We start from the raw sequence: 13,719 nt of genomic DNA on the forward strand, positions 1-13,719 counted from the left end.
CCTCTAAGTGAGTCTTAGTCCAATTGTTTGTTTAAGAATAGGAATCAAGGATTGAAGAAATGGTTAAATCAAGAAGTCAATCATACTTCGTTCCAAAACTAGTCTTAAAGTTAAGATTGTAACATTAAGTGATAAGTATTAAGAAGGTTTATAACATTCATCAAATGGTGAAAGTTCTGATGTCTTGGATAAGACAAAGACCAACTAGGACCAATTTATGAAATGTTTTGATAAAAACTACGCTAACTCTTGAATATTTGTTTGTCAAGAAATGGTTATTGACAAAAGAATCTTATATGTCAAGGAGCCAGTGGGAGTCTTAATGATCTTGAAAGATTTCAAGAACAAATCAAATAAACCTTATCGATCATCACTAGCACACGAGTTGAGGTTTACAACCTATCGTGATGACATTATTTTGTTTCTGTGCCAATCCAATCGAGTTAATTATGCATGTGAGTTCTATGAGTTCTCATTTTGAACGAATAAAAGGCAAAGCACCTTGATCAATGGAAAGTACATTGATATAAAAAGGTGAGCTGCTTAACTACTTGGAAGACATGGTGGGCAGCTGTGCTACCATAAAGGCAAAAAATCGAGATCAAGAAAGTTCGATCCATATGAGTTTGAATTTGTCGTAAACTTTGGTTTTGACAAATTCACATGGATAGGAACAAATACACCATTTAAATCTAAGTGTCATAAGATTTCCTCCTTCATGAAAATGATTGTGAGGAAATGCTTTCACTAAGAAAGATTTTAAGAAGATAGTGATTGTAAAATTGCATTCTCGAATTCAATTATGGTTACGGTATCCCTTTCCATGATTTGAATTGTGAGGTTTGGAAATTGTTTACACACACATATGAACTATATAAGGCAAAGGTGTATAAGTTCAAGAAGCCTTGATAAAATATTATCAAAGCACTAAGTATTAGAAACATGAACTTAAGAAATTCAATAAGCATTGTTTTTTCTGAAAGTTAAGCTGTTTCTGAATACATGTCAAAGCTAGTGGGAGCATAAGTGTTATGTTTTATAATAATCATCATGATAGTGGGAGCATAAAAGTTATGATTGTATGATTATTAAGGCATGTATTGCAAGTTGGCAATATTAATTATAGAAAACAAGAGTTATACCTTGCAAAGTTGTAAGGGTTGTAAAGTTGTTTTGCTATAATAAAGGGAGAGAATATTATGCTTCATTTCAAATCTAAAGGATTAGGTTTAGAAATGTTAATAAATTTAGTCAAGAGTACATAGTGTGTTCTTAAAATTTCGATTATGATTACGGCATTCCTCTTCACAATTCGAATTTTGAGAACATAGCAAATAAAACATTATGCGTCGTGTCCCATACGCTTCGGGTATAGGATCGACTGCAAATGCTTTAATGTTTGACCATTCTAAAATTTTCCAAATGTCAAGCACATTTAGAGGGAAAAGGGACTAGAATTGGTTTTGACTAAAATAATTAAACAACTATCAAAGGACAATCCAAAGTTTGACGAGGATTGGTCGCTTGTGAGTAGTTGGAAGCATGGTATTGGATGGACCATATTGACATTATTATGAATAGAAAATATTTTATTAAGAATAAGTTGTCATATGGAAATTATGGAAATTTTTCCATATTGGATGGGCCATATCGACATCATTACGAATAGATAAGATTCTATTAAGAATGAGTTGTCATATGGAAAATATGGAAACGTGTCCATATTAAAAATTGGATATTGAAAATCTATGACTAGATTAGAAACTTTTATGCAAAGGATATTCAAAGGAATGTACTTTGAGTGAGAGACATCATATCTAAGGAATTGTCTTGTAACAATCTCCGATATAGGACTTTGTAATATCATTGGCAATAGTCTTTGTGACTTTGGTGCAGTGACATTACGAAAGGATCATTGCATAAAATGTTAGAATCTAGCATATTCTATAAGTAGCAAGAATTTGATATTCTTTCACTTATGATAAAGGATTTGGAGTTGTGAAATGAGAATGATTGGAAATGTGCTCAATTTGGTCTATTTCACAAAGTAAGAACCATAGATAAACATTGTGTGCATGTTAAGAGCATGGGACAAGTGTAATAATTCAAGTAAGAAGTTGATTACCCGAAACGACAAATAATGAGTAATCGATATGGTGATAAATAAAAGGAGTTTTATTTATACTCAAAGGTTTGAGGCCATCTGGGATTAGTATTTTTCTTGTGTTTCACATTTGCATGTTTTGACTTCCAGAATAATTGAGTTTATTAAGAATAATCAAATTATTCGAACGGGCCACAGTCGTTCATATGTTGGAAGTAGATATGAATGAAGACTGTCATGAATTGGTGTATGGATTGTCTAAAAGAGTGTTAGACATAAGCAAATGTTTGCTGCAACGTTCATGAGTGCTTATGAATATGAATTTGAGCATTGGATTAAACCCACAATCACTTGGATCACTCCATGAATTTCATCATGAGTGATTGGTGAGATGATAACATCTTATATTCTTGAAACTGAGATGTGTGAGATGTATCTTGCAAATCGGTTGCACATTGATAATATGTAAACGCACCAGTAACTTGGTGTTATAAAACATATTACTGTGTGTGATTCGGTGAGTGAGTGCAAGCAAGCATTGTATCAAAGTTTATCCGTTCCTTTTATCCAAAGTAGGATAAAAGCGATATCTTTGGGCTCGTCGATGATTTAGTGATGACAAACGTAAATGCTCGGCCAGGCTAGGGCTAATTTGATTTGTTCAATTAGTCAGTCGTCATAAATCGGAAATCGAGATATAGTACAAAGAGAATGATTTGAAATCATATCTCATATGATATCTAGAATGGCGGAATATATGATCCCTTATCTAAGGACACGCGTATCTGATAGGATCAGAGTTGACAGTGGCTTTGGAAAGCTACGATTCCAGATCAGGATCAGAAGTCATACACAGAATAGTTATTAGACTTATCCAAGTAGGAAACTGTTGGATTAGTTTCTAAGTCCATAACTATTTTGGTATGTACTTGACCCGATGGTGCATGGTCCTTTTGGTATGCCTTCACCAAAGCAACTTGATTGGAGAAATAAATTAAGAGAGAGGTTATTATGATTTATTAATATGTTATAACAATAATATATTAAAGGAGAAATCATATTTGTTTAATTAATATTGGTTAATAATTAATTATGAATTAATTTTGTGATCAAATGTAATTAAATAAACTAGAGGGGCTGAATTGTAATTATGTGATAGTTACAAAATAAGGTAAGGATTATCTTATTAATAGGTTGGATGAATTTAAGGTGATAAGGCCTTAGAATTCGACTATGATAAGGATTCAAGGATTATCTTATGGGTTGCTTGGTGGACAAGCAACTAGATAAGGATAATGACTGAAACCCTATCTCTACACCTATATAAACACCCCTTGACTCATGAATTCGGCCAGACCTTCCCTAAGGCTTCTTAGGAACAAATTCAATACCTCCCCTCTCTCTTTATACCTTCTCCATTTGCTCTTGGTGTTTGTAAGCCATTAGAGGAGTGACACTTGTGACTCTAAGCCTTCCAAAGTCAATTCAAGGAGGATTTGGGATTGTTATTGCTACATAACAATCAAGGTAATATCATAAACCTAATTATATGTTAATATCGATTTCCATATGCTAGAATTAGGGTTTATAGTCTTGGATTCAAAGCATGTACAATAGAGAAACCTAGATCCAAGCATTAGGGTTTGTATGAGCACATAGGATGTCTTATGACCAAAAACCCATCAGTTTCATTATCCAAGAGGGGGTGGCAACTAGTATCATCACCAAAATAGCCACCATAGCATTTTCATAAGCCTCCTATTATAGAAAAAAAATATGAAACAACAGAAACATGAAATAAGGAATAGAATGGTTCATTCCATTCCATCAAATTCATATTTAAGGAATGGAATGAACCACTTCATAAGCCTCCTATTAATTAATACTTAAACCTTTCATAAAGTTGATTACTACTTACAAAATACTTAATTACATCTAGGCAGAGGATAAAACATTTAGAGATAATAATTTGTTTCTTTTCTTTTGTAAGTTGATTACTACTCACGAAAGATTTGTTTTCTGTCAATTTTATTCTTTAACAAAGTCATTAACCCGAGTAGTAGGAAGTTTTGTTTCCTAAAAAAGAATTGAAAATACGTTAACTTTAGTTGCCTTTGGTGTAATGTACTCTTGAGTAGACCGTTTAGTGTGCAACCTTGCATAAAGTTCAACTCCTGTAGGAGGGCGTTTAAGTGTTGCTTGCTACAAAATCCATTAGTAATACATTAAAAAAAACTCAATAGTCTAAGTGGAAACTAAGGTGAGATGCAAACATCTTACCATTCTTTTCTTATGTTGACGAATAGATATAGAACCCCCGGTATGTTTGGAAATAGAGCCATCTTCTAATTTATTTATGTTATTTCTCCCTGATTGTGATAAACGTTTCCAATTGGATGTGGTCCACACTTCATTGATCGTTTTTTCCCAATACTCCTTTTTTTATCCAATTTGGGTTATACTCCTTTAGCAAATTTAAATCACCTTGTAGTGAGGCATTCACATTTGCAGCTTTGGCAAGTTTTAAAGATTCTTCACGTGCTCTTCGCATTATGTCAGGAAATCGTTTCTTCATACAGTCTTCCCATACCTTGCGAGCAAGAACATCAGTCGCTTCGGGCCAGACATACAAACCCTACATGTAGATTACGCATACAATTATCTTTTCCATTTTACACCAAGTTTTACTTTGATAAATCATAAAAATAATAAATACAAACCTTGAAATGTTCCCACATTGCATCACGATGTTCTTTGTCAACCTTCTTCTATGAGGTCCATGGGCCGTCAAACATCGTCTTGAGTATACATGCGATGGCTCTGATCACTAAAATCTGATCCGTAAATCATGCAAAAAATAAATAATTAAAAAATTAGAATTAGTATTATCATTAACAAGTAAATTCATTTTCATAAACAATTGTAAAATTAACATTAGTACTCCTTTTCAGAATCGACTTCAATGAACTTCCTTTTTGATGGGTTACTTGGAACTTGTTCCAAGATGTTTGATCCTCTAACTGAAGAAGAAGGTTGAGTTTCTGCATTATTGTGTGATTGAGATGCATTTCTATCTCCAGCATCACGACCACCAATGTGACTACCACTACGACCACCACCACGGGCTCCTCGTGGCGCCATTAGTCAAAAAATAACCCTTAAAATCAAGAATTAATAAACTATTGGTTAGAACAAGTATGTATTATAATAGAACATTATAGAAGTAAGAGAAGGTAACATGCTATAATACACAAAAAATGAAAGTGCAATGTTTATAGAAAAAGAAAACGATCATTTTAGTTAAAAAGTTATTGATAAGGTCCATTAGGCAATATATAGTTCCAAATACATTGTTTCATTCTACATTTTTAGTAATTACTCATCATCAGAATTATCATCACATATGTTGTCTTCATGTTCAATATCATCTTGGGATGAATCATCCAAGTTATCATCAACTTCTTCATCCTCTTCTCTCTCAATGTAATTGTCATTAACTTCTTCTATTTCTCATTCAATTACATGAGAAAGGGGTCCTGCCACCTCATTTGCACCGCTACTTGTAGAAGGTAAAATTGCTTCACTTTCTTGAAAGAATTGGTCCTCTTCATCCTCATCATCATCTTCTTCAATAACACATTGTCGTAGATCATATACACCCCTTGGTTTCGTCTTGACGACAACCCACCAATCTTTCAAATCCTTCATTGCGGGATATGGTGCATAATACACTTGTTCTGCTTGTGACGCTAGGATAAACGGATCTTCATTTCTTAGCCTTGATTTGTATTTAATATCAACCAAATTATGCTTTCGATCCACATGTACCCCTTCAGTAGGGTTAAACCATATACACTTGAACAATACTACGACGCAACGCCCTATGCCTTGATATTCTACTTCTAAGACCTCATCCAACAACCCATAATAGTCACACTCAGTCTCATTGTAACAAGTCCCTCTTACACATACACCACTATTGTGTGTGACCCGTCCATCCCCATATTTTTCAGTATGAAACTTGTAACCATTGACAAAGTATCCTTTATAGGACCTAACATGTCGTAATGGTCCTCGTGCAAGGCATTTCAGATGTTGACTGATATCATTTGATTGTTGAAAAACCTACATTGATAAATTCATTTGTTAACTAATTCACCGGGGAAGACACTTTGGTAATACAAAATTTTCTCGTATCATACTTACATGATCTTTAAACCACTTAGCAAAATGTTGATCCCTAAACCTTTCAAATGCTCCATCATCCATATCAGGTTGGCTTTGGATCACATAATTTTCAAACAACCTTAAAAAATAACAAAAATTTTAGAGATTCATGATATCAAGGAAAAATAGATAACTTGACATACCTTAAAAAAGGTAGAACATCAACACAATTGATCAAGATGTAATTATGAGCAATACGCATCTCATCATCTGTCAAAGGCCTCCGTTGGCCACTTTTTTCAAATAATCTTCGAGATGGAACTTTGAAATGCTTAATCGAGAGTCGACCATGGTATAACTAGGAATGTCTGGGGCAAAATTACGTGACTCACGATTCAACCGGGTTTCAATTGTAGGCAAAAAGTATTGTGAGCAAAAAGTCGATATTTCTCCAATCATGTACGCCTCAACAATGGACCCCTCAACCTTCGCATGGTTTTTTATCTTTCTTTTCATTGATCCCAACTTCCTAAAAAGATGTTGAAAAAGACTTATTAGAAATTCCATAGGTTTTATAGTAGAATCTTTTGTATGGTAAAAAATATACCTTTCATAAAGATACATCCACCTATATTGAACCGGACCACCAAGCATAGCTTCTCGAGCTAAGTGGATAACAAGATGCTCCATTGAATCAAAGAATCCAGGTGGAAATATTTTTTCCAACTTGCAAATGGTTTCAACAATAGTAGTTTGCAAGCGTTGTAAGTCATCTACGCGTAACACCCTTGAACATATTACACGAAAGAATGTACACAACTCTGTAATTGCATCCCATGTTGAATTTGGCACCATACCTCTTAGAGAAATAGGCAACAATCTTTGAAGAAATACATGGCACTCATGACTCTTGAATTTGTAAAAGCTATTATCATCTACATTAACGCACCCCCCAAGTTTGAGGCGTATTCGTCCGGGAATTTAAGTTTAATCAACCATTGGCATATTTTAGCTACTTGTTCTTTGCTCAAAGCAAACGATGCTCTCTTTTTCATATCCTTATTTCCCTTCTTCCATGTATGCCATTGCACTAGATTGCAATACATTTCTATATCTTTTCTTGCATTCATGTTGTCTTTGCTTTTCGAAGTGTCCATCACGGTGTTGAAAAGATTTTCAAACACATTTGTCTCAATGTGCATGTGATCAAGGTTATGTCGTATTAACAACTTCCGCCAATATGGTAGCTCCCAAAAGATGCTCCTCTTAACCCAATTATGAGTAATCCCAAAACCAGGAAATTTTGCATTCTTCGCTCTAAAAGGTTTGCCTTCATAAACAGTTGGAAAGTGTCGTACTTGCTCCCAAATCTGATCACCGGTTAATATTGGTGGGGGCCTAGATCTCTCTACCTTATTAGCCAGAAATCTTGTTTTGTCACCCCTATATGTGTGTGTTGTTCAGGTAAAAAATTTCGATGGTAGTCAAACCAACATGGTTTACTACCATGGTGTAACCGAAACGACCCCGACTCACCCATACAATACAGACATGCTAACTTGCCGTGTGTGCTCCATCCCGATAACATTGCATAAACCGGAAAGTCACTAACTGTCCAAAGAAGTATAGCTTTCATTGTGAAATTGCATTTAGTCGAAGCATCATAAGTGACACCACCGTCTGTATATAGCATCTTTAACTCGTCACTAAGCGGCCTGAGAAACACATCTATATTTTGACCTAGGCTCTTTTTTCCAGGAATAACTATGCTTAACTGAACATATTGTTCCTTTAAGCACATCCAAGGAGGCAAGTTATAAATTGAAAGGAAAACAGGCCAACATGAATACGGGGTTGTATTTGAGTTATTTGCACTGAACCCATCGGTGCATAGCCCAAGGCGAACATTACGTGGTTCACTTGAAAATTCTTGATGCATTGAGTCGAAATGCTTCCAAGCCTCACCATCACTTGGATGGACCATCAAACCCAGTTCTGTTTGATGTTCATAGTGCCATGTCATTTGCTTTGCCGTCTTTTTTGTCAAATACAACCTTTGGAGTCTAGGAGCAATCGGCAAGTACCTCATAACCAGATAAGGTAGTCTGCCACTCTTGTACCGATCATGATCACACACTCGACACTTAGTCAAATCAGAATCTGCCCCATAGAATATCATGCAATGGTTTTTGCAAGCATGGATCTTTTTTCTGGGAGTCTAACTATTTTCAAAAGCTTCTTCGTCTCATAGAAGTTCTCAACTAGTTTCTCACCTTTGGGTAGCATCCGCTTAATTATAGGAAGTATGTGATCATAGGCAGCCTCAGATATATTGTATTCTGACTTCCAATGCAACAACTCTGTTGCAGCTTGTAATTTTGAATAATTTTCACATCCATCCCACAAAGGTTCATCAGCGTCTTCCAACATATCATAGAACCCCTTGGTAGTTGGATTCGGGAGTTCCTCCATTACATCCATCAACATTTGTGTACACCCATTAACATCATCATCATCATCATCTTCCATCGGATCCTGCATCGGATTAGTAGATTCTTCCTCATGCTGAGATATCGTATTTCTTTCACCATGTGCCCACCAAGTTGTGTAATTAGGAGTGAAACTGTTTTGTAACAAGTGAAGCTCTACATCACCTCTTGTTTTATAATACATGTTCTTGCATTTAAAACAAGGACATCTAATATAATCCCCATCAACGGTTGCTTCATTAGAAAAAGCAACATCCAGAAATCCTTTGACGGATGCATGATATTTTGTGCTAAGATACCCATGATCTAACCTTTTGTACATCCAGTCTCTATCACTACGTGTTGACATAATGACTAGCTACAACCAAATATATAACTACTATTTAGAAATTAGATAATGCAATCATATCCACATATTACTAAAAGCATCCTTGGAAACTACAATTATACTATATGAAATACTTATTTTTATTATAACTATGCAATCATATTCCAAAAACTATAGCGACTAAAAATGTAATTTTGGAAAATTAAAACTACAGGGACAAGAATTGTAATTCCTGCAAACAAAAAGCTTCAGGGACCAAAAAGATAATTCTGGAAAACTAGGACTATAGGGACCAAAAGTGTCTTGCTTATTTCCCTCTTTCATAGTGACCAAAATTGTAATTCCAGAAATTTAAAACTTCAGGGACCAGAAATTTAACTTTTGCAAATTAAAAACTACAGGGGCTAAAAATGTAATTTTGTAAAAATAAACTACAAGGACCAGAAATGTAATTCCTGCAAACTAAAAGCTTCAGGGACCAAAAAGATAATTCTGGGAAACTAGAACTATAGTGACCAAAATTGTAATTCCAGAAATTTAAAACTTTAGGGACCAGAAATTTAACTTTTGCAAATTAAAAGCTATAGGGACTAAAAATGTAATTTTGTAAAAATAAACTACAAGGACCAGAAATGTAATTCCTGCAAACTAAAAGCTTCAGGGACCAAAAAGATAATTCTGGGAAACTAGAACTATAGGGACCAAAAGTGTCTTGCTTATTTCCCTCTTTCATAGTGATCAAAATTGTAATTCCAAAAATTTAAAACTTTAGGGACCAGAAATTTAACTTTTGCAAATTAAAAACTACAGGGACTAAAAATGTAATTTTGTAAAAATAAACTACAAGGACCAGAAATGTAAGTCCTGCAAACTAAAAGCTTCAGGGACCAAAAAGATAATTCTGGGAAACTAGAACTATAGGGACCAACAGTGTCTTGCTTATTTCCCTCTTTCATAGTGACCAAAATTGTAATTCCATAAATTTAAAACTTTAGGGACCAGAAATTTAACTTTTGCAAATTAAAAACTACAGGGACTAAAAATGTAATTTTGTAAAAATAAACTACAAGGACCAGAAATGTAATTCCTACAAACTAAAAGCTTCAGGGACCAAAAAGATAATTCTGGAAAACTAGAACTATAGGGACCAAAAGTGTCTTGCTTATTTCCCACTTTCATAGTGACCAAAAGTGTAAATCCTGAAATTTAAAGCTACAAGGACTAAAAATATAATTCCGGAAAATTAAAACCACAGGGAACTAAAGTGTCATTTGCATATCTTTTCTTATCTAATGTAATACTATACAATCTTTTCAAAAAAAATTGACTACGTTAACATGGATCCAAAACGGGTTTTTTTCTAAGTTTTAACAACAGGTGGAAGCAGCAGAAAAATTAACCCATATTTTTAGATGAAAGAAAAGAAGAAAAGAGTAATATTCTTTCCTTTCTGGAGGGGTTCTTTTATTCTTTTTTTAACCAAATTATTTAATTAAAAGCTTCGTTTTTTTCTTTGGTTGTTTGGATGGAAAGGAATGGCGTAATGGAGTAGCTAAAGAGATAGAGTAAGAAATAGAATGAGTGATTCATTAAAGTTTGGTAATTTATTTTAAAGAGATTGTGTTTTAAATATATTATTATTTTTTATATTAACTAATTACAAAAATAAATTAAATACAAGTTATTTTTCTATAAAATTCTTGAAGATTTGTGTCATTAAAGTTTGGTAATTTATTTTTAAGAGTATTTCGATTTTGTGATTCTTTGCATTGAAAGGAAGTAAGAATGGGATTCTTTAGGTTGAAGAAGGGAGAGGATCTTGTAATTCTTTGGCTTAAAAATGGCAAGTTATGAGGTGGAGGATCCTACTCTTCCTGGAACTCATTAATGTTGCAACATGAATGACAATGGTGTGGCTTAAATTTATTTTCTTCTTAAAATATTATTTTTAGACATCATACCACATGTCTGAAAATATCATATAACATTTTATATTTATAATAATTTGAACTGTAATCTGCACAAAAGACTTTGGTCAAAAGTATAATACTTAAAGTATTAAAAGTATAATACTTCGAAATCACATATAATAGGTACTGAGCAAAGCTTATTCATTGTGAATGATAAAACATTTGTTGAAATTTTATTGTGTTATAAAATATTATGTTAATACTTTATGTTAATTAAAAATCCAAAAATTTTGTTCAAGTTAAATTAAAAATATGCTTTCTGTTTACTTCAATCTAATCACCTCAATTATAACATTTTATATTTATAATAATTTCTTGGAAAATCTTCAAAACTGATTTTCTTACAGCTTAAAGTTTGAGCCAACTTTAAGTTAATCAGTTAAAAGAAATCGTTGGCTTGTTTATCTGTAATTAATCAGTTAAAAGAAATCGTTGGGTGAGGCTGTGAGCTGCTTTTTCTTGTTCCAGGATAGATTTATTAAGTTCCATTTAGATTTTTTTATTTGATACAAAAAAAATCACATTTTGGAAAGAAGGATGGAAAAGCTTCATGGTAACTTGTTGAACATGCTATAGCCTATCTCATCACCATTCTAATTGACATTTGCATTGGTTTTAGGACAGGGCTATATATCGCAAACACTCCCCTGTCTTCTCATTTTCAAAGGGTATTTAAGACATTTAACAAATTGTCAAACTCAAACACTTTCCCTATATATTAACACAGTATTAATAGATTGGTATACACACAAACAGGAAGCTTTGTGGTTGGTAAAACCTCATATGAAAAGGTAGTCGAAAGACATCACTTATTGACAGAGGGTAAATTGGTAATTTATTTTATTCAAACAATTCATTCAATCCAAAAAAGAAACAAAACATTTTAAGCTAACTGTTATAGATACCCAAATTGGTCATTTATCACTTATGTTATGTTACTATTTGAATCCTGTATCTTCTCTCTCATCAAACACATGCTTGCTGAACACATACTATATCTACTTCTCATGTTATTGTTATCTTCAATTGGACAGATACTAATTGGTCTAGAATCTCCCTCAGTCCTTCATTTTGAACACTAGGACTTTTACCTAACCTGAGCAGGTTTTTTTAGGCTTGGTTGATGTGCACTTATAGATATAATCCAATCATTGTAATCTATCTCCGAATGTGTTCTTTTGTGCTGAAAGGTACGCTGGATATGGAGTCAAAGGATCACAAGATTAATGATTCAGTGCTTGGAATCTATAGAGTACATGGAGATTCGAAATGCTCTTATTTTGCTTATAAAAGTCTCAAATGTTACTAGAAAAAGTGGGATCAACCTTGAGAAAAGGGTAAATGCTAGTCAACCTTGAGATTATTTAACACCATACATACTTATATAAAAACTCTATCAGGTAGCTAAACTTAAAAGTGACTAAAGAGATGACCTAAAGGTGTTGGCTACTGGTGTTCCATTCTATTATGGTTGGTTACACAGCCTTCATGGGTTACAAAAGAAGAATTTGGTATGGGGTACCTTGATTTGAAGCCAGTAGCTTCAAAATTTGTATATGCTGTTGATAGTTGCTCCTGTGATAAGTACCATTGGCCTTAACATGGCTCCAAGTGAAGCAGAAACTGGTAGTAGAAGTCAGCATCATGATTCAAGACCTCATAAGGGAATAGGACTTATCAGAGAGACCACCTCCTAAATATGAAAGAGAATTGGGGAAAACCTAAAGGTGTTGGCTACTGGTGTTCCTAAATCCTTAAATTCTCATAAATTGGATGACAAACTATGATGAATCAAGCCCTAAATCAAGTTCTAATTCTAAGTGTCTATTCTTATATAGTTAAAATCGATGGTAGACCTGAAATTAACTTGCAGACAATGAAGAAGACATTTCATATAGCTAAGAAACACAATAACCAAAAAATTTCAAGGTGATTCATGTATATAATGCTGAGAGATAAGATGGACGATGATTGAAAAAGAAAAAAAATGAGAAATTAAGCCCTAACGAAGTATAAAATTAACCTAAGAGGGATGAGATTTACCTAAATCGGAAAGTTAACGAAGGGAACTTTCAGCTTTAAAAATATGGAGGTAACCGGAATCGGGTGAGTAATGTCGTCATCTGTTCAAATAGAGATTGTGAGATACAACAGAACTGGAATTGAAGGGAACTTAGTCCAGAGTTCAGAGTGATAAAGTTGGAGGGAAAGAAACGCGTACCAGGATTTTCAATGCATTTCGTGAAGATGGAACTGGGTTGTGCCAATTTTAGCTAGAGATTGGAGATAGAAGAAAACAAAATGCACGTACCCAAAATATAGTTTCGTCGACGTTCTCTCGCTAAACGCGTACTAGCTGGCACAATTTTTTTATCCCTCGTTGAACCCTAGCTGAGGCCCTTCATTTTTCAACTGATTAGCGAGGGATAGTGGTGCATCGATAAATACTTGCGAGATCTGTAGCTAATCCCTCAGAAAATCCTCACTAATATTCCATGTGTAAAACAAATAAAATAACTATAAAAAACATGACAGATCTATCGTAATTCCCTGGCTATAAGTCTAAATTTTGCTAGAGAATAAATCCATAGCAAAATCCGTAGCTGAAACTCAAGTTTCTAGTAGTGTTTCAAGGGTGATATCCTATAAAAGCAACAAGCA

The 13,719-nt window shown here is 33.9% G+C and overlaps 2 protein-coding genes across 2 annotated transcripts; both read right to left on the minus strand.

Annotated features, from left to right (window-relative positions):
- Window positions 1-5,614: 5,614 nt before the first annotated feature.
- Window positions 5,615-6,560, minus strand: LOC111879322 (uncharacterized). The gene is made up of 3 exons (XM_023875780.3): window positions 6,475-6,560; window positions 6,311-6,410; window positions 5,615-6,229 (listed from the first exon to the last, which is right to left on the minus strand). Exons 1-3 carry the CDS (start codon window positions 6,531-6,533, stop codon window positions 5,615-5,617), a joined length of 774 nt encoding a protein of 257 aa, XP_023731548.3. The 5' UTR covers window positions 6,534-6,560.
- Window positions 6,561-6,570: 10 nt separating this feature from the next.
- On the minus strand, window positions 6,571-7,164 carry LOC122197267 (uncharacterized). Its single transcript, XM_052767376.1, has 3 exons — window positions 6,879-7,164; window positions 6,620-6,800; window positions 6,571-6,579 (listed from the first exon to the last, which is right to left on the minus strand). The coding sequence occupies exons 1-3, from the start codon at window positions 7,124-7,126 to the stop codon at window positions 6,571-6,573; spliced, it is 438 nt and encodes a 145-aa protein (XP_052623336.1). The 5' UTR covers window positions 7,127-7,164.
- Window positions 7,165-13,719: the final 6,555 nt, after the last annotated feature.

This window comes from Lactuca sativa, chromosome 1 (assembly GCF_002870075.4).
Source record: "Lactuca sativa cultivar Salinas chromosome 1, Lsat_Salinas_v11, whole genome shotgun sequence".
In the NCBI taxonomy this organism is placed as follows: domain Eukaryota; kingdom Viridiplantae; phylum Streptophyta; class Magnoliopsida; order Asterales; family Asteraceae; genus Lactuca; species Lactuca sativa.